At 41.2% G+C, this 25,480-nt stretch overlaps 1 protein-coding gene across 2 annotated transcripts in view; it reads left to right on the top strand.

The window, feature by feature from the left end:
* mtss1 (MTSS I-BAR domain containing 1) overlaps window positions 1–25,480 on the top strand; it is a 63,965-nt gene that overhangs the window by 13,478 nt on the left and 25,007 nt on the right. For both annotated transcript variants that reach the window (XM_044348889.1, XM_044348890.1), the window contains exons 2-4: window positions 6,771–6,832; window positions 10,820–10,893; window positions 24,537–24,621. In XM_044348889.1, coding sequence (XP_044204824.1) covers window positions 6,771–6,832; window positions 10,820–10,893; window positions 24,537–24,621 — 221 coding nt within the window. The remainder of the gene's footprint in view (window positions 1–6,770; window positions 6,833–10,819; window positions 10,894–24,536; window positions 24,622–25,480) is intronic.

Here is a 25,480-nt window from a genome sequence, read left to right as displayed (position 1 = left end):
AGCGGATATCTCCCAAAGCTACAATCAGTCTAGTATGAAATCTCTCAGTATAATGGTTGGCTGACTGGTTGACTGAGTGACTAAATAAGGTCTTTCTAAAGTCAGTCTGGAGTCTAGAAAGGTCAACAGGGCGGTGTTTTCACTTTCCTCTTGATGTCACGTCAGTCTCTCTTCAGCGCTCTGTCTCTTTTCTTTCTGTCGGTCAGTAGAGCAAGTCAGGATTATCATGGTAGGATTAGAGGCTGATAGCAGGTGACTACACACACACACACACACACACACACACACACACACACACTCACACTCACAGACGGCAGTAACTGTATACCTGGTCTTGCTGGCTGGCTGACTGAGCAGATAGGATAACAGCTCTGTATATCTTCTATACATGGAGAGTAGAGTGTGTGTGAATAGAGTTGACTGTTTTGGTGCTAGCGGAGCATGTAGAGCGTTTCCAGTCATCTGAACAGAGTTTTAAGCTGGTACAAAAGCTGGTTGAGCTGAAATGTCACAGATCAGTCTATGTCAAATTTTATTGAGTGTCCTTCTGTTGTGTAGCTTGATGAAATAAAATGAAATTTAATACAGACTGATCTGTTCATTTTAATACATTTATATGTATTGAAATGTGGTTATATTTGTACATATAGAGCCCCAGAGGCAGCACTGTTTATTGTTCTGTCCCGTAAAAACATGAAACTTCACTTAAAATTCAGACAAACTAATGTGGCAGCTACAGTTGTAAGATTTCATCTGCGAGACCAACGTTTATCTTCCGAAAGGAATTATCTCATATATCAAAAATGATGCAGAGACATTAGAGCCAGCGGTAAATCAACCAAAGAGCTGCACAGATCAGTTTATCGGATCGTTTTCTCCTCCAGGGATGACGATGCAGGAGTCGGGCCGCTGCTGTGAGATGACAGTCTGGTCTCACCCCGGCAGCTCCGAAATGTTGCAGCAGATTTACGAAGAGGTGTTATTTGGATAAACTGACCACGTACTGGGAATCTACGTGGTTACTTTCTCGCCTGAAAAAAATATTAAAACTTAATCAAAAGTCCTAGAGCGGAAATTACAACAGTGACTCAAAATCTCTGCCATTGCCCTTTGATATCATTGGACCGCAAGGCATACTGGGTAACGCAGTCCCAGCAAGGACTCTCCTCTCTTCACCAAAACAGTGACAGAAAGTTGAAATTGGAAAAAAAAATGACAGCATAAAAAAACCTGTGACTGAAAAAAGACATGAAGAAAAAATCTGAAGATTGACATTGAAAAACACATCATAATGCAAAAAACATCAAAATAAAATAACATAATAAGATTGTAATAAAAACGCCTGTGTTTTATTTCTTAGTGGAACTCTTTTCAGTGCCAGTACTTGTTTCAGTACCAATACAACTTTTTCCAATACAAGTGTTTCAATGCCAATATTTCCTTTTTCAGTTCAGGTTTTGTTTTCAGTGTCGAATTTTATTTTCAAAGCCAAAATTGAACTCACTGTTTCAGCCTTGTAGTCACTACCCTGATTACATTTAGTCTCCGTAGCTACAGAAATGTGGTGGAGTTCAGATATAAAAGTAGCTTTCCAGCCAGATGAGGGTTAGACGGCTGTTTTGTCGGCAGCTGTCTTGGGGGAGCCTTCTGGACACCGCCGGTGACCCTTGTGGGACCCCAGGACCCTAATTTAGCAACAACCGCTCCAAAGCTCTCAGGATCAAACTGCAGCGGACTCCGATACTCTGGTCTGTCAGTGGTCTTTTCAGCTCTGGCTGCTGCTAAACCACTGCTGGAATATTTTGTCTGCGAATGACTGTGACATTCCTGGCAGTCACAGCAAATCCTGGTAGAATTTAAAGTTTAGGCGAGAAGTGGCGAGGGAACAAGAAAGGGCCCTCCAAGAGCTGCACAGACTGAAGCACAAGCAGAAGAGACATTTTGTATTGTACGTTTTTTTTTTTGGCTCTCTCGTGTCCACAGTGTGACCTTCAGTGACTGCTGGAGTAGAATAAACCTCACTTCTTAAATGGGGCCAACATTATAGTAAGGAAGAGTCACGGTGTAATGGTACACAAACCCTGTGGTGGAGTACATACCTCGGTTTTGGGGTCATGATTGAGTGCATTTTCCGTACAAAAGTGAATACAGTGAAATGCAGAAGAGAACATTTTTGCTATTTTCTTAAGTGGCTCATTGGCCATAATTCTTGCAGTCATTAAGGTAATGAAAATTTAGCAAAGGGTCAAATAAAGAAATACAGATATTTCAAACTTTTTTGTTCACCGGCCAAATGGCTAGTGAATACAAACCACTCAGTAGATCACCATTGTTTTCTTGGCTAGTGAGTGAAGTAAATCTACCAGCCTACTTGTACTTGCATTTTACCAGCATTCGGCAGGTGGCCGGTGCTAATTTTGTGCCCTGTCAGTAATGCTCTTTATCCATTGTCGCTCGGACTTAACGGGAGATCATAACGCTCCCAAATGCTTCTCATTTGTGTCATATGAGCCATAGATTCAGGAGCTAATGTGCCCGGCGTGGTTTTTGCTAACAGACAACAGCTGACCGACTTTGAATTGATGTTGTGCACATGCTAAGATGTAAACCTAAGCTGTTTTTGACAGAAGAAAGATGTCTACTGGACTTGGATGTCTTGTGTCGGACTGTTCAAAACACGTAGCGTTACACCTCTTGTGAACCAGTAAAGAATATGTGGACAGAGATGTACAGAAGTGTAATAAGATACTAGTGGGAGAGCTGTGAGGTACAAGAGGTTTGATTCCATGCAGGTAAAGGTAGATATATTCTGTACAGGAGACAATTTTTGCACGCATTTATTTGGATGGATTGGACTTTGGAAAGATTACAGTATATTGTGAATTGTTGTCGTATCTGTAAATGTACCATCACTCAATATCAGCATTAACAAGTGATACTTTCAGCTCCAAACATACTACATTCCTTACAAATGCTGTAAAATGACTTTTACCCTGAATGTGTTAAACTTAACTCGGGAGTTCATGTTCTTTTTTCCTCCTAAATCTCAGTACATTTGCTCCACCCGCAACCTATTTTTCCTACAGGGATCAATAACATTTCTGGAGCGCAATCCTTTCCTTTTCATTTTCCTCGTCTTCCGTTTATCCTAGGCTCACTGTTAGTCGTTCACAGAGGCATGCAGCCCGATCACCTGCAGTATTTCATCATGCAGCGCTAAATCCCTGCTGCTAGTAAACCTGTCGGCCCCATGCGGAGTGCATGCCTGGCTAGCTGTAAAGCAGGGGGCCGGCTAACAGCTTTAGCGGTCTGGAGCTAAGAGGCTAATGGTGTGGTGTTAGGGGTTAAATCGGTATTATCCTCTCTCTGGTGGACCGGCAGCAGAGACAGAGGACAGACAGGGTGACTGGGTGCAAGAAAATAGAGAGAGAGAGAGAGAAAGTGGGATTCAGGCCTGTGTCCCAGCAGGGCTTTCCTTCATTTTAATTCAATAACCAGAGCACCACACCAGCAGCTGTTGGTCACAGATGTAACCCAAGGTCAGAGCCTGCAGCATGAACCAGCCTTAGATTACATAATCAATCAGCTGCTGTTTATAAAATGCAGCAATAGAAACAGTTGTTTACCCTTTAAATGAAGTGTTAAATGTCAGGAAGATATTTTTCTCTGCAGATGAAAGTATTTATAGCATTTTTTTTTGTTTTTATAGAGGTTTTGAACAGCTTTCAGGCATGTTGTGCTTTACTGGTGATATCAGCAAAGTAGATTTTGTTGTAACTAATTATTCTCATTAGTTACAGTATTTTTCCATGAAAATATTACACAAGTTTTATGACAGATTATTGAAATTTCCATCAACTACCTTTAAAAATGTGATGAGGTTTAGAGCTGAAAGGATTTGTTGATTATAGAGCTGCAATGATAAGTCAATTGTTAAGGAAAAATGTCAAATATTTGCTTGTCGCAGCTTCTCAGATGTGTGGATTTGAAGTTTTTGTGTCATACTGCAATACCATGGTCATGTGATGCCTACCGCGGGGTCGAGCTCATTACTGTCATCACCGCAACTGTTTTCTTTTTTGTATTTTTTTTTTTGTGAAAGGGGTGAAAGTTACAGGAGGCAGCAAGGTCTGTGAATGCACCACCGTCGCCGGCTGTGTGATATTCACAGCGGCTGACGTTGTGTCTCCGTTGTGTTCGTCTTCGCTTGTCTCCCGAGCGGAGTTGAACGAAGACGGAGACACACCCCCACTGTCCTCTCTCTGTGTGTGTGTTAGTGTGTGTGTGTGTGTGTATATTTAGTGTATTTCTCACCACAAATGAGGGACCTGTGCGAGCTGGCCCGTATGAGGACAGGGGCGGCGAGCACAGGGGGTCAGTCACTGTCCTCATAGTCATTATGGGGGGCGTCATGAGCCTTCTCACAGCATATCGCCTGGCATAGCGCCTCTTTTTTTTCCTTCGTATAGTGGTAGAGGGGAGAGAAGACACACCCCCCCTCTATCCGCCAAACCACAGGGGTTCGTACCGTCCATACGGTCACAGCTTGTTTTTGGATAAAACGAGACATTTGAAGACGTCACCTTGAGTTCTAAGACAGTTTTTCAGTATTTTCAGACATATTATAGACAAAGCGACTGTCTATTAACCGATAATGAAAGTAATCATTAGTTGCAACCCTAGTTTATCAATCGATCAGTCAGTCAACATAAAAATCATCTGCAGCTGTTCTGATGATTTAAGGATTTATATAATTTTTTAGGTAACACTGCCAAACATGACCTAGTTCCAGCTCTGCAGCTTTTTTGTCTTATGTGATTGTTAACTGAGTATTTCTGGGTTGTGTGAAAATTTGAAGACATCACTTTGGGCTCTGAGAAACTGTGAAGGTCATTTTTTCACTGTTTTCTGACATTTTACAAACCGAACGAATTGTCAAGAAAATAATTGGCTGATGAATCAATAATGAAATTGTTTGTTTGGTACATAATTATTGTTATCCATGTGGAGCGTGTGGTGTTTTTGCTGTGAGTCGAGGACGTTCACGTACTCTTCCGCTGTTTTTATTCTCTATTTTTTGTCTTGCTTGGTGAAGTTGAAGCCTGTAATAGTTAGTCGTAGCAAGGCTATGAATGTTTTGTCTACAGTAGAAGAAGAAGAAGCAGCGACTGTGACCGTGTGTCGTACTGTGTACAACCTTCGTCGTCTTTTATTGATACGGTGACCTTTCCTTTTTACATGGAAATGTTGAGATGAGCTCAGAGAAATAGCTGCAGTTTCATGGAAAACCAACCATAGTTGCTTCACATCAGCAATGAATCGCATGTGTTTGGCCCCTTTTTTTCCTTTCGTTTTTTCTATGCGGACGGTCGGCCTAAGAGTCCCCAGCCTCTGTCCTCATGTGAAAGCCAGAGCAGCCAGAAATAACACGAGTCACTCTCCAGCAGTCAGCTGTTCAGAGCTGCTTTTGTCGTTCAGAGACGATCAGAAACTTACATTCAATATGGGCTGCAAAGGTCACGGATAGAGCAGCAACAGTTAGTCGATTTATAGATTGGTCAATTATCATGTTGACTAGTCATTTAAGATATTTATAAAGCAAAAGTACCAAACTTTGACTGCTTTCAGTTTCTTAAATATGGACATTTGCTGATTTTCTCTGTTTTTCTATCATTGTAAACTGAATGTCTTTGGGTTTGAAAGCAATATGAAGACGTCACTTTGCACTCTGAGAACTTGTAATAGACAATAAGCACATCTTTTGTTGTCTTTTTGTTGACTAAAGTATTAATTGATAAATCAAAACACGGACCAAGCTGTGAAGTAGAAAGGCTGACCTTTGACCCCAGAGGCTAATCTTCCCTGAACTGGTTTCTTAGCACCACCTGAATTAACAACAGTCATGAAACTAAATATAACGTCAGACTTCTGTCTTTCTCTCTTGATCCTTCATTGTTCTTCATCAACTTTGTTCCTTTGTCTGATTTCTTTTCTCTCGTGTCTTTATGTCTCCATGTTTTCTTTCTGTCTTTTGTGCCTTTTTATTCCCCTGTGTGCTCTTTTCTCCATTCTGATTTTCATTTAGATGAGATTCATTTCAGTTCAGTCTATTAATCCTCACTGGGTTGAACACTCATACTGCAGCCGTAATACTCTGTAACTCATTCTCTCTCTCTCTCTCTCTCCGCTTCTCAACGTACAATTAGTCGGATTTGTTTAAGTCATTTTTCAAGCAAAAATGTCAAACCTTTGATAGCTCCAGTTTCTCAAATAAGATAATTTGCTGCTTATATAATAAATTGAATATCTTTGGGTTTTGGTCGGACAAAACCAGACATTTGATGACATCACCAAGAGCTCTAGGAAATTGTGATGGAGTTTCAGTTTTTATTGACCAAATGATTAATCACGTAATCAAGAAAATAATTGCCAGAGGAAAAAAAAAAAAAGTTAGTTGCATCATTGATGATTAATAATGAATACAAGCTTCATATTTTCTCTCTCTCTCTTTCAGCTCTGTTAGCATCATATCCAAACATTCCAGCTCCGTGCAGAGAAATACCTGAAAGATTTACTACTTATACTACTTAATAACAGCTCTTTCTCCTTCATTAAGGTCATAAGCTCTTTAGGATTATCGGTTGGAAATACGTATTGTTGAAACATTGAGGTTAAGATCTGTTAAACTCAGTGAGTCTTGTTGTGGTCGGACCTGTGTGATGCTACTGGAGGTTTAATGCCGTGTTCATGTTCTCTGTGTTTTTCTGCAGGCCAGTTATCCTACATGGGAGGACTTTGTAACCAAAGGAGCGAAGCTACAATCACAGCTCAGGTAAGACGCACATGGACATTCATTTAAACATTAAAACAGGGTTCATGCTGACTCACCCCTTATGGTTTTAGACTTCCAAGATGAACCTCTCGTCATCCATGGTGACAAATATCTTCTGACCAGTTGTCTTCTTGCCTGGTGCCACCAGTCATGACGTAATGCCGATGTAGTGATGTGATATACGATCACGAGTCTGCACAGGGTGTTTTATTTTGAAAATTGACCGGATGCTCTATGCCGTTCCTGTGTGTGACTTCCTGCCTGGCTCGATCTGCTCTATGCAACTTGATGTGTCTTCTAGGTGCTTATTTTTAGCAGAGCAGAGAGCCGCTACTGAGACACTTGCGAAGCACGCTGCGGTGCGTCTGGTGAAATCAGAAGCGTTGACTAGAGTGGCTGCGATCAGCTCCAGCAGTTGGAACGCAACACAAACAAGCCCGGTGGAATCAAGTGAACTCTGACCTCTCGACATTATTAGTGATGCATTTTCACCTGCACTCCAATAATAACCTACATGTCAAGTCTCTTACCTGTAACGACGGTTTCAGACCAAGCGTACATGACTGGATATTTAGTAGTACAACATTCCTAACTAGGATGCTAAAGACTACATCTGAATGTAAATCATCACTAATATTCTAATTTCCCACAGTGACATATTCTGCCATGCTTGAGATTTTTTTTTTTTTTTTTTTTTACTCGAGTCCTGCTCAGATTGGAGAGTAGAGGTAGAGAACGCAGCCCCCTCATTCATTTGAATGGAAATGCTGCGTTGGCTCAGACACGCGGGGCTCCGGCCAAAAATATGCAGCAGTGTCGTCCCACTCGACATTTGCAGTGCAATGTAGTGTCATCTGGCGAGGAGCTGCGCCTGGCTATTAAATTTGGCTTATTTTGTTCAATGTAAGAAAGTAGGAGGAAGGTAATTCAGCATTCAGAAGGTCTTTCTACTTATTGTATATATACACACACACACACACACACACACACACACAGTGATCTTGTAGCTGGCTCGCTATAAAAACAGTATAATGGCGGTGTTTCCCAGTAGGCCAGTTTACATTGATAAGCATCACTCTGCCCGCTGCAGCCCATTAGAAAATTCTGAAATTCTGAATTCTGATTGGCTGGAAGAGGTGGATTAATTTTTATAAACCAGACAGTATGTACACCGATGAGTTGTGTTTGTTTGCTGTTCTAAATCAATGCGTCCATATTAAACTGTAAAGACAGCAGCAGTGAGTCTCAGCTACAGCTTGAGGCAAGAGTTTTTAGTGTAACAGCCATGCAAATTTTTTTTTTAATAAGTTTTATATTTGCATGAATCTGGAAGTCCATCAAAATCATGGATCTTACAAATACAGCGTACTTTCATCTTTCATACCTCCCAGCCTCACTGTTTCTTACTTTTCGCTGCTGAAGGGACACTTTAATCAAATCTAAACAGATTTTGCAGGAAAAAATTGAATTAATTAGTTTCTGTCAAAGAGCGTCTGTGACTAGAACCTAACTTCACATGATGGTTGGTTAACTCGTAGACAAGTCTAAAGCCTTCAGACTGAAATGCACCTGACACGCTAGCTGTGGTTCAGACGACATAATTGTGTTGATCAGTGTAGAGGGCTGCGGCGGGGTTAGGATCCCGCAGGACGCAACACAAATGTGGCCGTGACCTTTACGGGATGAAATGACATGTATGAAATTATGAGTAAATGTTAGTATTTTCCCTCCAGTAAACACAATAAATTTTCTGTTTCATTTAAGTTCTTTGAAACATAGTCTAGATTTACATCTTATAAGAGGGGCCCATTAAACAGCTGTTTGACTGTATTAGCTATGGTTGGGCAATGATAATGATATCGTTGTTGGGGAGGGGGGTGATCTTATGGGCTACTCCTACAAAGATACTTTCATTTTTTATATATTTTCTTTTATACTTTTGTGTGTGTTGGACTTTTTTGCACATTTTGAGCCCATTCACAGCCCATCCTCACCTGGTCCTTCCTTACTCTTCCCTCCCTATATAGCCTGCGCTTATTTTTACCTCATTAAGCAGATCACCTGATTATAACTTTGAGCTTCAACTTGATCCTCGGGGAAATCCCCACAAATAAATAAGAAATAAGTAAGAAATACATTTTTTTTGTAATTCCAGTCTCTGGTGTTTGTCAGTCTCCACTTGGTGTAGTTTGCTGTGTGGCATGTAGATTTGAATTGGTGTGTTTCTTAGGGGGAGTGGGGAAGCTTTTAAATCACGATGTCACCATGGTAGAGGGCTCAGCGGTCGATGACTGTCAGCCATCGGTGATATTAGCGTCTCTTTAGTGTCTTATTTCCCCTGCTAATTGAGGCAGATTGATTTTTTTTTAACTCTGCAGAGCTTCTGTCAGACTCCAGTGAGGTTTTTATTTCTTGTTGAGGAATGTTGTTGAGCTCTGAGCGTTCCTGCCGAATCACTTCACCAGAGAGCGTTCAGGCAGTCGAGGATTCGTTGGACGGCAGATCAAACGCGTCTGTTTATACACGAAGCTTCAACAAGCAACAAGAGTGTGTTTAATTTTATGTTTCTTGTACCAGGATTTAATGTTAGTTTTTACCCCAGATGTAACAGATGTTTCAGTGTCACTGTGGCTCACACACCGAAGGAAGTTGTTTCAGTCAAAACTGGAAATTGCTGTTCTTCACTTCTACACACAATGCAAACTTTTGCTTTAGAAGATGATGCATTGGATGGGTGTGTGTATGTGTGTCTTTGGTCTTGATATGAAAGAGAATTTCCATTGAGGTCAGACAGACACACTCATGCACAGAGACACACACACACACACACACTATTTGGCAGCAGTGTCATCTGATCTTCTTAGTTAGGTTTTCAGGGGTAATGACTGTGTGTGTGTGTGTGTGTGTGTGTGTGTGTGTGTGTGCACATGCGTGCTTGTGCACAGCTATAGAAACATAGACCTGACTGGTAATGGGACACACACACAGACAATAGGGTCCATTGATGATGATGATTATGTGTGTGTGTGTGTCAGTGGGTCTCCAGTTGCACTCCTAACACCGGCCTTTGAGGACAACCGGCCTCTCATGTGGCTCCACCAGTTATGCTTCCAAAATAAGTCTTTTTTTTTTTTTTTTTTTTTTTTTTAGACCATATGTAGGCGTGTTTCTAATGTGAAATCTTTTGTTTTTAGCTTGTTTTGGTTTGCAATGTCAGTTATAATTAAACAAAACTGACATGACTCACATTGTAAACCTCCATCCATTCTGTTAAAGTTAGCAAACGTGATTGAGTAACTGTAGTTTATCATAACTGATGTGGATGTACTCTTCTTCTCTGGTGTTTATACCAGTCAAGAATGGGGATGGGTATCATTACAATTACAATGATACTAGCACATGTATTGATTGTGCTTATTGTTTTGTGCTTTATCCTTTAATTTTTTCTTCTTCTCAGTTATCTCCCAATGTGGAATTTCCAGTTATAAAAATATAAAATATATTTACTGAAAAAGACAATTCCAATCGCCCAATCCCTCTCTGGCTTCCCGCCTGCAAATAAATTCAATTGTGTTTTGTTAAAAAGCGTGACCAATCAGGATGCACTGCCACTGACAACAGTGGTAGTCAGTAAGAAATTGTCATTGGTGGAAACAATATTGCTTTATTTTGTCTTTAACACAAATATTCTCACTTTAGCAGCAACAGCAGCAATGTATTTAGCCTAGTGAACACTGTGTCTATGGCTTTTGGTACAAGATAATCATCGTATTGTTTCCTTGTGGGTTTGGTAGCAAATGTTTTGTGGCCAGGTATCATTCCCATGGATCGGGAACCATTGAGAAACTCTGAAGTGTTCAAGGCTGATAGACTGGAAACAGCTAGTAGATCCAGAATAAATCAGAGGGTCAGAGGTCACTTAGATTAATTCTTGTGTATTTAACGGATTTAGTTAATATATGTGTGTGGTGTTTGTCATTGATTCAGGACGACCATCTTGGTGACCGGAGCTTTCCTGGATGCTTTTCAGAAAGTGGCAGACATGGCGACCGGGACCAGAGGTAACATACACACAAACACACAGTTACACATACAGACACGTACGGTTGCTCTCTGCTGTGGGCCAGACACATCCAGAGGAAAATCATTCTTGGATCAGCTCTGCGTATGTGTGTGTGTAAAATGCATACGGGTGTTTATGTGTGTACGTATGACATCATGCAAGTGAACCTAGAGTCTTGATCGGTCTGTTCCTTCTCTCCTTTAGTGTGATCTTTCACTGTGTCTCTCTTTTCTTTATAAATAGTGAGATCACGAGGGAACTAATTAGCTCCATTTACTCTCTGTGGACCATGCCGTGTGTGTGTGTGTGTGTGTGCATGCGTGTGATACAGTATAATGTAGAAACCATTAAAGATTGTGCTGGAAGGGTGAAGTAGGCCAGGAAAATTGCCCAGACAGTTTTCAGTACATCTCTTTTTTTCTTTTCTTCTGTCTTTTGTGCTTTCATGCCAAGTTACTTTGGTGGTTTGGGGTAATTTTTCCTCTCAATGTATTTTTTTTTTCTTCCTTTTGGTCTTCCTGTCTCTCTCTCTCTCCCTTTCTCTCTCTCTCTCTCTCTCTCTCGCTCTCTCTCTCTGAAGTGACACTCAGACCTCATGTGCAGCTGCCTTGTTTTACTCTGGATTAGGTTACACACATTCACATTCAAACATACACGCTTCATAACACAAGGCGGTCTTAGTTCGTCGGTGTCGATGGTGCACCTCAACATTTTTGGGAAATTCTGATTCACTTCTGTACTCAGAATCGGACAAAATTATATAACAATAAATACCAGTTTCACAGTATCAGTTTGTCAAGTATAGAGGTACAGTACATCTCATGGTCATGGAGAACAGTACACCCCTATGTGATAATTGAACATATGATTCCAAAACCATGATCATTAATCTGCTGCTGTAACAGCCTCCAGTCTTCTGGGAAGGTTTTCCACAAGATGTTGGAACCTGGCTGCAGGGATTTACTCTCATTCAGCCTCAAGAACAAATGACGTCGGCTACTGACGGTAGATGAAAAAGGTCTGGCTCCCGTTCTGTGTTCCAGTTCATCCTAAAGGTGTTGAGGGGGGCGAGGTGATTAGCAGGTTAGGCTAACCCATTGTTGCTAACTTCGGAGCTAACCCCCTTCAGTTTTCCAGCAGTTGGTGAAACAACAGACCTGACACACTGTAGTCTGTACTGTTTACTGCCAGATTGACAACTAACGTTAAAGATAAAGTTACGCTTTGCTGTCTGCTTCCCGACTCATTTTAAAAAAGGAGAGAGAGAGAGAGAGAGTGCAGCAGTGGTGAATCAGATCAATGAAACGTTATTTTCTGATTGTTTCACAGCGGTTATGTTCCGGAGGACAAATAAACACGCCCACACCCTGGCACACCTCCGCCCGACCCTGCGGCTGAACGCAGCACCGCCTGATTTGGTCTGAATACGGCCTTACTGCTAACCTTTTCCCCTGCTCCGCTCACGTTCAATGTCATTTTTCTGACGCGCGCTCTCTCGCTTAACCACTCACTCGCTTTCGCTCTGCCCTATTCCTTAAAAGGAGTTATGCTACCTGCGGTTTCCCAGGCAACGACACAGACATTGACTTACGTTTCGAAACAGCGCTGCTCAGAGGCTATCAAACGCTATTGATTTCCAAATGAACGGATATTATTTTTGGCATTTAAAAAACTATTTTTTGGCCTGGCGGGGGTTCTTGTTCTCGTGTACTATTATAGGGAAAACACTGTTTATGGACCTGGCTTTGTGCAGAGGAAGCATTGTCATGTTGACACAGGAAAGGACCCTTCCCCAAACTGTTGACACAAACCTGGAAGAACACTATTGTCTGAAATATCATTGTTTGTTGTCTGTAGCGTTAAGATTTCCCGTCATTGAAACTAAAAGGTCTATGTTTGTGAACAGGGGTGTTTTTTTTATCATGTTTACTGTGATGCTATTCTCTTTACAAGTATCAAGTATTCAGGTATCTACAACTGAGTCCCGTTGCCCTCGATTCCACCATCTTTGGATAACATGACCTACATGACTGAGAATCTTCACAGACACCTCCTTTACCAAATTAATAAATAAACCTGGAACATTTCCATTGCATTTCCCACTTCAAACAGAAACAGAATTTCTTCTCTCCTGTGAATCAAGTGTCAGCACTAAGCCCTGCTGATGCAGGCTGCAGGCTGTATAAATACATGGAGGACTTGGACAGGGACTAGCAGTGTATTCAGAGCTGCAGCGCCCGTGTGTTGGGGCTTTGTTATGACAGTCAGCTGCTGGTATGATTATGTAATATAGAAGTCAGTTGGTATTTAAAGGAAATCCAGTAATATGTGGGCATGTGTGTGTGTGTGTGTGTGTGTGGGAGGTGAATCATGGCCGCTCCCCTTCATGAAAGCTGCAGCAGACCTGCTCTGTCATGCCTCAGTGTTCATGTTTGTTCATCAGGAAAATGGGAGAACAATTGCTAAAAATTAAATATAGTAGATTTGGCTGCAAATATATCTGTTGTGGTTGTGTAGGTTGACAATTCGAGGACCATAAAACACAACCTCTAATAAAACAGACTCATGAATAACAGCACAGTCCTTTAAATACAGAGAGAGCCCTTAAAATAATGAGAAATAAGCAACCTCAGGCAGTTTTAGATCACACTGCGCAGCACATGACATCACCTGAAGCTTAAAGCCCGAACATCTCCGCAGATGTTCCACCACCACCACCACCACCACCGCCATCATCATCACCACCATCACCGCCGCCACCACCACCACAGTATCATAAGGTATCATCATGCATCTCACATCACAAGATGTATATTTCAGCAGCAAGAGATTACGTTCAACAATGTGCAACCACACAGAACAGTCAGTACTTACAGCACGTGTTTTATCTCTCTCTGCTCCACATGCACACAGACTGTCTCATATTTATTATCATGTACTTTCTATGAGGGTGTGAATGACAGCAGGACACGGTCGCTAAAAAACGAAGTAATGTAAAAGTCATTTGTCAGTTTTTGTCCTTTCCTGTCAACGTCTCTTCCTGCATGACCTCCTCCCTAGATGTGTTTCATAATACTGTGTAGAAATAGAGGAAAGTTGGGAGAGGTTTTTACTGCAAACAAGGCTGCAAGATGAGTTCAGACAGGTGGTTATGTTGTAAGATTTAAGATTCTGTAGGTCAGATAGCAGCGTGCGCCAGCCATTGATCATAGTGTCTTTAAGTAAAACACTTAATCCAAAATTGCTGCTGATGTGCATGTGCGTGTGTGTGTGTGTGCGTGTGAGAGCGGTAGAGTGCTGAGCTGTAATTTCCTTTATACCCTTCTCTTCCTCCTGCCAGCACTAAAAATGACGTGTTGAATAATTGATTTGTTGGGTTGACAGAAAATGATCAACAGCCTTTTAACTGATGATGTTGTTCAGAGAGGAAACTTATAAATCACCATCATTACAAGTGATGTTCAATAAGGAATACAAAGTTCACCGATAAGCCAGCTGTTCATGTGTACACATCAGCTGCTGCAAGGATTCAAATAGTGCTGAAACAGTTTGTCAATGAATCAATTATCTGACAGAAAATCAGTCAGCAGTCGTGATAATTGATTAAATGTCAACAGTCAATTATCAAGTAAAAATGCTGATCAATTATCTGGTCCCAGCTTCTCAGATGTGAGAACTTGCTGCTTTCCTTCAGCGTCTTTGGACTGTTAGTTGGGCAAAACAAGACATCTGGTGATGTTAACTCGGTTTCTGGGAAAGTGTTTTTCACTATAATTGCAAATATAATCTGCAAATGAACTGATTTAATATAACAGTTGCAGTTGCAGCCTTAGTACTATTTCTAGCAACGTGTGTAGACGTCTCACCGGGTTAAACTAGGGTTGATGTGAGAAGACCACAGAGTATTCTTTATGTATTGGCCTAAAACTGAGATCCAAAGCCAGACTGTACACAGCTCTTTAAGTCCCAGCCTGGTTGAACTTGACTGGTGCTGCCAAATTTGAGACCCGGGACCAAAGGATGACTTGTTTCGATTCCCACAGAGGATTGTATATTTACTTGTAACACATGACAGGAATGAATACAGGTGATTAACATGGACCTGCTGGGTTTAGATCAGTTAGAAAAAGGCCTGCAGAGTTGGCAACAACTTGAAACGCTGCCTGACCAATGTCTCATGTCCTTGTGTCTTGTTTAAACAACTTGACTCTTTGATAACATGGGTCATCGAATGGGGCTTCAAACAGTTCAGCCTGCGTTGTAAATTGTGTTAAACAGGAGTGGTTTGGTAGAAAACAGGAATGGTTCTTTTGGTTCAGCTCTGCTCATCCCTCATCTGGTTTAACCTCGCTTGGTTTGCCCTGCAGGGGAAACGGGGCTGTTGCCATCTGTTAGCAGTTAGCTCAATGTTAGCTAAGCTAATACCGCCTTGATGCACTGCTGTTGACCAAGCACATTCCACCGTTCAATGTGTGTGTGTCCGTGTGTGTGTGTGTGTATGTGCACCTGTGTGGCGTGTTTTGACAGCTGTCTCCTTCTCCATTATCTCTTCAGCTTCTTCAGCCCGTCAGCTGCTGAGTAACAAAAGAAAAATGGAACAGCTGACTTTAAGGAAGGCCACAAGTTACCTATTCTCTAAAACTCCCACACGGACACTCTTTCTCACACTCTTTGCGTTGACAAGTGTTGTCAACATGTAGAAACGCTTAATTGTTTTCTTCCTTTCAGCCCCTCATAACACCCGCAGGGGAGTGTGTGTGTGTGTGTGTGTGTGTGTGTGATGTGTGTGTGTGTATCAGAACCAGTCTGGTGGGTCTGTGTGTGGGTTCTGTGGTCGGTTGCCACGGTAATGGCCATGTTCTCATCTTTCTGTGATGTGGGAGGTGAAAAAAACGTTGTGTGTTTGAAAATTGTTTCCCAGGAAGGATGACATAGGAAACAGCTGGCAGCCCAGTGCCTTGCTCACCTGATGAGGAAGGTTTCTTTCGGCGAGAACGTGTCAGAACGTATTTTGGTGTTAGCTGACGTTAACTCTAGTTCATCGGTGTGTTTTCCACGTAGACGATGAAAGCATCCTTGTGTTGTGTCAACGCCGGTGACATCAGTAATTGAACGCAGCTAGAGCCACCGGGCACCTAAAAAAAAAAAAAAAATCTCAAACGAGTTAACTATTACAGCAAAGGAAAACTGCAAGATGGTGCAACTATTGTGTATCACTGAGAAAAAAACACCTACAAACAGCTGCTATAAACAGTAGAACACAGTATCATTTCCATACATATAAAAGCCATTGCACAAACGAAACTGTACACTTATGTATGTTTTGTCTTCTTTTTTTTTTTTGATGATGTAGCAGTGATGATGATGATGATATTTTGCTTCTCATGAGATAAATATGTGCTGAAGTAGGATCATAATGTTTACAAAGCCACTAAATCTTTGTTGTATAAGTTCCTTTTCCTGTTTGTGTCATCCACCTCAGATCATTCACTAAATACGATGTGAAATTAGTCTGTTGATGCTCTCGCCTTGATCTTAATCTCATAACACCATTAAACAGACATGGATTTCATTGATCAAACGCCGGCAGCCAAAATTTCAGAGGAAATTACACAAATATGAAAGCTTTTTACATCATACAAGTTTGGTATGTAAGAAGCAAGCGGGATTTAATTACCCAGCAGTGTTTGTGTCTTTCAATGGTTCGCACAACAGCGGGTAATGACAGCACCGTTTAATGCACGTTATCCATCGTATGATCAGTTTTCTAAGTGCCTACTTGTCAAGTCATTGAGCCGTTGATTGTCTGATAGAGATTGAAACCTGATCGATCAAGAGTGTCCCTAAACTGATGTTGCGAGGCGTCGTTCTGTCTCTCTGCTTCTCACCGGGTGATGTCAGTTCTGTTTCGCGGCGGTGCGTTTGTGTGTCGGCTTACACCAGATTGAGTTTACATCAAATTAAATTACACGAGACTTCATTTTATTATATTTCAGCAAACGGGGGGGGGGGGACCCAAGGCTGATCGACTCCCATCCCTCCCTCCCTTCCTGTGTTGCCTTTTTGGGTTTCTTCAACTCTTCTCCTCTCTTCTTCCTCCTGTTTTTAAACAATCCGACTTTTTTTTTGGCCTCTGCTTCTCTAGAGTCCGACTGACCGTAATGATAAGAGATCATTAATATCTGCGGACATCGGCGATGATGTGTAGCACTAATTAAAAACAGCAACAGAGTCAAAACTTGGCATAAATGTTGTCACAATCAGCTGATTTTTTGAAAGTAGGTTCCTCTTGTCTCTTCTCTGGTGATTCCACATGACTGGTTTCCCCGGCAACCGAGGAACTGTTGACGTCTTTGGCATCATGGGGCTTTCAAAGCATGCACACACACGCACGCGCACACACACACACACACTCACACACATACACACACATACATGTACACATAGATCACAAGACGACCTACTGAGTGCTGACTAGTTATAACGGAGGTTTCCTAAGGTCAACTCTGTGTGTGTGTGTGTGAGGAGACAGTTTGCTCCATCCTGACAGACAGACAGACTGACTGGTCAAGAAGTGGTCAGTTAATCAATAACTGGATCAATATAAAGACAGAGAGGGAGAGAGAGAGAGAGAGAGAAAGAGTTAAGTGAGTTGTTGTCATGGTGATGGATGTAGTTCTGGTGCAGGATGGACCTGCACATACGAAACACCAAAAATCTAGTCTTTGTTGAACAACCTGGGGAGCTGTGAGCAGAGAAAACGACAGGAATTAACACACACACACACACACACACACACACACACACACACACACAGAGAGTTTTGTGAAAGGGCCGCATTATGAGCACTGAGGAGGAGAGAGAAGCTGGAAAATCTGGGTTTAGGAGGAGGCTGAACAGTTCGTTCTCTGTCTCTCAGGAGTTGTGTCTTTGGAAAATGGAGGGAAATTATAAACGACTGGAGCAGCTTTTTTATTTTCCTCTTCTTCTTCTTCTTTTTCCATCCGGTGGAGTTGATGACTGATTTTTTTTTTTTTTTTTTAGTTTAATCATTTGCATTTCATATATTATTCAACATTTTCTACAGTATCGGAAAACAAAAACTAGTTTGCATACAAGAATAAGTAAACCAGTAGGAGAAAACCAGTAAGGAAAAGTCACTTTTAAAATAAATCATCCAAAAAATCTTGCACTTTTAACTGTTTTCTCATGGTAAGTTTTATTTGCACTATACTTCTATACAAAAACCAGATTATTTACACACTATGCGGCCACCCCTTAGTCCCAATAAAAGGAAATCTTAATGCGGCAGCGTACAGTGATATTATAGACCGTGGTGTGCTTCCAACTTTGTGGCAACAGTTTGAGGCATCATGGCACAATGCCTCTGTGCACGAAGCCAAGTCCATAAAGAAATTGTTTTCCCAGTTTGGTGTGGAAGAAATTAACTGCCCTGCACAAAAGCTCTGACCTCAACCCCGTCCCCAACGCCTTTCGGATGAGTGGTGACCGGAGCGCTGACTACGAGCCAGGCCTTATCGACCGACATAAGTGGTCGATCTCGCTAATGCTTTTGTAGCTGAATGGGAGCAAATCCCTGTAGCCAGGTTCCAAAATCTGGTGGAAAGCCTGAAACCAGAAGAGTGGAGGCTGTTATAGCAGCAGATTAAAGGTACCCTGTGGAGGTTCTGACCACCAGCAGCACTACGGAGCAATATGTTGAAGGGTTGGTCCCTGTTTTGTTTGTGTCTAATGCACGAGCATGTGGGTGATGGGACACACGTTCCTGCCAATGGTCTCACTCATCCCAAAGCTACTCAAAAGTAGCGATGTGCCAGAAAAATGCAAGTTTCAGATTTTTAAGGTGCTTTGCAAATGTTTCATGAGGAAGGAATTGTAGACAAGACATTTTTTAGACCTTAAAGATAGACGCTATGTGAGAAAAACCGAATGTAAACAGAGCTTTACTTGTTTAATGCCCATTGTTATCTCGGCCAGGCGTTAGCCTTGAGGAGATCATGTGTTTGGTCGTGTGTGTGTGTGTGTGTGTGTGTGTGTGTGTGTGTGTCCGTCTGCAGCTTATTTCGTATACTACTGGACCCATCAGCCTAATATTTTTTTGTGCATGTTTATGACTGTATGCTCGAGGACCTCTCGTTGTTGCAGTGATTCTCAATCGACTGCGCCGTTTTATACCGCCATTGTACCACTGACTTCTCACTCCTCTTAACCAGCCGGTAGTTTGGAATCTTGTTTCCACGAGGGACGACCAATCATGCCTTGTGGCCACGTTTGATCAATCAGTGCCAAATTTCAGTACCTTGAGAGCGGGTTGTGTTGTGAATTCAAAATAAATACTGATAAGATTCCTTATGAGCTTATCGTAAAGATTAGACATTCATCTTTTCAGTGGTCCTCGCCATTTTACGATATGCGACATAACAAAAGGCATTTCCGGCAGTTGGCTAGGCTAAAAACAAAGCTAACGTAGTCTGCTACAGGCCATGTTTTGGCCTTTGTCGTGGCTCAAAACTGACATCCATAGAAAAGTTTGGTCTCATCTTTTACCCCCCCAAAAAAAGTTTTATCAGATGTCCCGCTTCTCTTCGATTATGTATTGATAAGCACCAACAGACTATTTATCTTGCACTCTCAGAACCACAAATCGACAAAACATTAAAACCAGAACAAAACAAAATGTGAGAATCAAAAACAAACACACTCCCACACTGAGTCTGCCTGATCTTGTCAGGTTACATTCTTCTCTTAAGTCATCTCCAGTCGACTCTTAGCTCCATTAAACGTGTCTGAACACAAACGCAATGCCTACAGTGTTCAGCACCTGGCTGCAACACACACACACACACACACACACACACAGGGTCTGACTCTCGTGTTGCAACTCATGCGTTGCTAAATTAATATTTACGCCATAAGACAGGGCTGGGCAGTGTACTGTGATAATAAAAGTTTAGAAATATTTTTTGATTTAATGATACCTTCATGTCTTCCATGAGGAAATATTCTGTCAAAGAACAGAGTCAGTAAACGTTTCCAGACCTGTTTCCTGCTACAACGTTGACCCAGCAAACAATCGAGCATCGTCACGACATTTCAGGTGCGCTCACTTACAGTTTGACCTCCGAATGAACTGGTTTGATAATCTGGATAAACTGATGTTTTGTTTCCAGTCTGTCTGATTATCTACTGTAACTGCTCACGTTTCTTGTCTCACTTTGTTATAGTGATGTTGTAGTTTATAAGGAATGACATCATGACTCCAACTAGACATTTGATGCCAACTTTCGGTACATTTAGGGACAGTTAAAGATGCTTGGTGTTCAGTCAGTACCAGGAGTATCAAGGTTTAATACCCGGCCTTGTTGAAGGTTCCCTTTAAACCTGCATTAATGGATTTTTGGCCTGTTGGTTGCAGCACAACAAGCTCGAAACACATCATTGTTATATAATCTCCTTTTATAAAGTGAATGTGTTTGCAAACAGCTGCTTATTTACACATCCAGCAGACACGGAGCAGAGATTAATAAAGACAATATTCACTTCTTTTTGCTCTGGTTTGGTGTAGGGCTGCAACTAATGATCAATTAATCATTTTGTCTGTAAAATGTCTGCCTGTTATAATTTCCTGGAGTCAAAAACGATGTCTTTAAATGTCTTGTTTTGTCTGACCAACGATCCAAAACACCAAATATTCAGTTTACTGTCAATATGACAGTATCAGATAAGTATCAAATCTTCACATTGAAGAAGTTGAAATCACTGAATTTCCAGCATTTTTGCTTAAAGTGACTACAGCAATGCTGATTAATATTTAGTTGTTGCAGCTCTAGTTTGATCTCCACCAACTCCTGAGTAAAATATCCGGCTTTTTAGCTGCTAAATGTTCCGCTCTCTTCACCAGCTACTCTCCTGTTTGCCATTTGGTGCTGGGCAGGTAGTGTACAATAAATAGTAAACAGCTGCTTGCTGCTGCTGGAAATCAGGTTGATGAAAGTGCTGAAAGGTGAATCACAAGAAGTTAAAAGAAAATAAACTACGTAGAGCTGAGGAGATCTGCAGAGTCTGATAATTTTCTGCGACCACAGACACCTTTAACATCGCATGTAGTCATTCGATCAATTGTTAATTTCAAAGTATTAATTAGAGCATCTCTAAGAAATATATCTTGATTTGATGTTTCAAATATCACACAGCCTTGCTGTAACAGAAAGATTATGCTTAAAAACTAAAATAATGCCATTGGTTTAATGGCTTAAAAGCAGAAATGTGGACAGGCTTTTAAACCAGACAGGATTTAAAACACACACACACACACACACACACACACACACTCAGAGCGTTGCATGACAGACTTTTGAAACATCTGCTTTAGCTGCATTAAGGTAATGTCTGTGCCACCGCTGCGGTTCAGTGTTCAAGACTTAAATGTTCCCTGAGCTCAGAGCTGGAGGTGCAACAGGGAGGGAAAGACAAATAAAACAAACACACCTCACCACACCTTAACATTTAACCCACGCCTCACACCTTAGTGTGTGTGTGTGTGTGTGTGTGTGTACACGTACCCGTCCTCTGCCACGTTTATGGACATGTCCCTGTGTGTGTGGTTGATAATTAATGTTTTATTTCTGAGCAGTCACTGCAGAATGAATGACGGAAGAGACGAGGGAGGAAGAGAGACAGACAGGAAAGGAGAGGAGAGGGAATGATGGAGAGAGAGAGAGAGAGGCAGCAGGAGGACAGATAGAGGACAGCGAGGGAAGGACGGAGGAGGAGGAGAGGAACAGATAGATGGAGAAGCTGATTGGGGATAGATGAGTTTTGTAGGAACAAAGAAGTAGAGAGAAAAAGAATGAGATCTGCTGCTGCTGCTTGAACACAAACAGCAGGAGGGAGGGAAGGATGGAGGGAGTGTTTGAAACGAGTGTGTATAGTCAAGTCAGCACCAGTCCAGATTTCACTCTGACATCACTTCCAGTTAGCACCGGAGCTGTTATAGATGAACACACACATCCGATAACATGCCTGATCTTTCACTGTGATTGTTCTTCTTTTTCTTTAATTTTTACGTAACTCAGCCATGACTCAACATTGCAGCTTTATGTGTGTGTGTGTGTTTGTGTGTGTGTGTGTGTGTGTGTGTGTGCGTGCCAGCCCCCTTTCCTGTGCAGCTCACAGATTTAGATATTCAAACGATATGAAACGAGTCACTCCTAAGTGTAAATCTGCAGTGTCATTTTGTTCCGTCACAGAACAGAGCGATGTGAGCGATGGGGATAAAATCAAATGTCACCGACTCAGTGTGATAAGTGAAATCACATCGACACTATCCACTCTCATATCACAGCACCCATATACTCCCAACATTATCAAATAGTGAAGTGGGCCAGGTTATATCAGACATCCAGGGCAAGATGTACATACGATAAACAAACTAGTTCCACATTAAAGAAAAGCTGCGTTCAGATTCCCTGAGTTTGATGAAATGAACAGTCCCGTTTCTCTCTCACAGGCATGAAAATATTTTGGTTTTTCAAGGGAATTATTATTTTTTTTTGTAACATCTGAAATAAGTTGAGATCCTGTAAAATATGCCGACATGATACATGTCTGTACGCAGCATGTGTTAGTGTGTTTGTGTATGACAGAAGGATCAGTTTCACAGGAAGTCTGTGTGTCGTATCCACATACAGACTGAGTGCCACAAAGAAATCATTATGAAAGGGCTTGTGTGTGTGTGTGTGTGTGTGTGTGTGTGTGTGTGTGTGTGTAGATGACAGAGGGCCCACTGTGGAATGATGCAGCTCTTTTCCTTCTCTCTCTCTGTCTGTGTCAACATTTATGTTTCCCCCTCAAATGTGTTGCACAAAGCTGAATAAATGTACTAATTCTGTGTTCGTTTCCTACAGCTTCATATGAATAATCTTCTGTTACATGAATCCTCTCAAGTCAGTGCAACAACATGTCCAAAATTACCCTGAAAAACATTTTATTATTGCTTATATTGAAACGCTGACAGTAGGATAATTTACTCATATCACAGTATTAAATAAATGTATGTGTAGTGATAATAGCTACATCAGCCAGTGATGTCTAACAAGAGGGTCAGCCAACCAATCAGCCAGCAGCTCAGTATTTTAACTCATAATATAGTAATTAAACATTAGAAACTCCTAATATCTTCTTCTTAAGAGTACATGTTATCAATTTATATCTAATTTCAGAGTCCTTCCTTTTTGTTTTTCCTTATTCAAATCAAGCATCTAAGGATATAGAAGATGCTGTATTGATGTACAGATTATAAAGCCCCCTGAGGCACATTTATGATTAGTGATATACAATTTAAAAAGTGACTTTAATTGACAAACATATCAGAAGTGAGCCATCATGATAAAGGAAATGGATGCACTGATGTATTACAGATAAATATCATCTATCCCTCTTCTGATCTAGTCTTCATCATCATCTGTTGTGTTTTTCTTCACTGTCAGTCACATTTCTAATTTATATACACACACACACACACACACACACACACACACACACACACACACACAAATGTTTCCACCTCAGCCAACTGTGATTTTTGCCACATTTACTGGGATGTTTTTTTTTATGTGTCTGTTCAAAAACGAGCATTACATCATTTGGATGGAAATGTACTCTGTGTCTCTGTTAACAACGTTGTGTTAAAATGACATATAGCTGTGTGTGTGTGTGTGTGTGTGTGTGTGCGTGAGAGAGAGCTGCTCAGCTAACAGCATTAAGTGGTGTGTGTGTGTGTCAGTCTGTCAGATTAGACGCTGCAATGTGTTTGGTTCTACACGTGAGCTATCATGGTCTCATGAAGTGGTTTTAGACACACATCTTATTATATGAGGACTACTGGCATAATACTGTGTGTGTGTGTGTGTGTGTGTGTGTGTGTGTGTGTGTGTGTGAAACGTGGTGTCGTAACATCATATTAACCCAAGCAGATTGTGAAAAGAAGTGATCTCTTTCTTTCTTACATAACTCATTAACTAAATGAAACACACACCTATCGTCTTTACAAACGCACAGACTTGCACACTGATTTCAACACACGTTACGACACTCATTATAAGATTTATTCCTAAACACAGTTGTATGACTGCTCTGCTGCTGAACATCAACTCTGTTAAACACACTGAATGCAGTTTTACAGGCCGGTAGATGTTGCACAGACCGCACAAACAAGAGAAATAAAGATTATATTCAGTTTGAATGAGTGAGATTGTGCTTCTGGTTTGCTTTGTTTGAGTGAAATGTGACACAGTTTCTGTTATAATGTCCACACTGACATTAGTTTGGGTGATATCTCTTTCCCTCTCATATCTCTGGTTGTATTAGACCATTATGGATGATGTTGTCAGTATCTTAATCTAATCTAAAGCACCTAATAGTCATTAGTTCAGTCTGGAGGACTTTTAAGAGCAATAAATGTACTGAAACCAATTATGTCATTAGCTGGTATTTAATTTTGTTGCGCCAACGCCTTTTTACTGGGATTTATTTTTAAACCTAATTTATTTTCAGACAGTTCAAACTCATTTAGAAACTTATCGTCTGATTTGTGTGTTTTTTTTTTTTTTTGTTTTCCAGGTGCCACCAAGGAGATCGGCTCAGCGTTGACGAGGATGTGTATGAGACACCGCAGCATCGAGTCCAAACTCAAACTGTTCACCACGTAAGAGACGCACACTTACACACACACACACACACATACACACACACACACACATACACACAGACAGTAGCATCACGTATGTTATTTACTAAGGAGGAAGGACAGGTGAAGGTGTGGATGATGACACCTTTTATCTGACAGTGTGGGAACTTGACATACTAATTGATCTCAACTGACTGCTCATACACATGACAGCCTGCGTGTGCGTGTGTGTGTGTTTTTTGTGTTTGTGTGAGCACTGTTGTGTATCATCCTGATTTCACCCGTCATCAATGTCACTGCTGCAACATCACAGTTGTTTTTCTGTCACTACCGTCTGCTGTCATTAGAGAAGCTGTCAGTCATTCTCTCACACACACACACACACACACACACACACATGCATCAAAAGAGTGTAGTTATTGTATATGCAAGCCACCAGTAGATGTAAGGCTACTGGAAATCAGCTTTGACTGGGAGAAAAGCATTAAATGTTATCACCGCTAATGGCCATAACTACAAATGCAAAATATATATCTCTATTTCAGTTGACAGTAAGTTAATTTCCAACAATTTTTCATTTTGTAAGCGATATATCAAGAAGAAATGTCAACAATTCTCTTGTTTCAGCTTCTCAAATGTGAGGATATCTTTGTAAAGTTTGGTTTTTGGACTGTTTGTCAGATAAAATGAGCAAACTGAAGATGTCATCTTCAAGCAGGAAAATAATCAACATATAACAAATACTTTATATTATTTCTCTCCTTCAGTCACGCCCCTGCAGTCTGCTCATGTTCACCATAAAACTTCACTTTTGAGTGTTTTACTTTAGGCCCTCTATGTTATTAACTCTTTTGTTTTTCTCTCTTTTATCCTTTTT

The sequence above is a fragment of the Thunnus albacares genome, chromosome 4 (genome assembly GCF_914725855.1).
Source record: "Thunnus albacares chromosome 4, fThuAlb1.1, whole genome shotgun sequence".
NCBI classification, from domain to species: domain Eukaryota; kingdom Metazoa; phylum Chordata; class Actinopteri; order Scombriformes; family Scombridae; genus Thunnus; species Thunnus albacares.
This window is presented reverse-complemented; position numbering and strand designations above follow the sequence as displayed.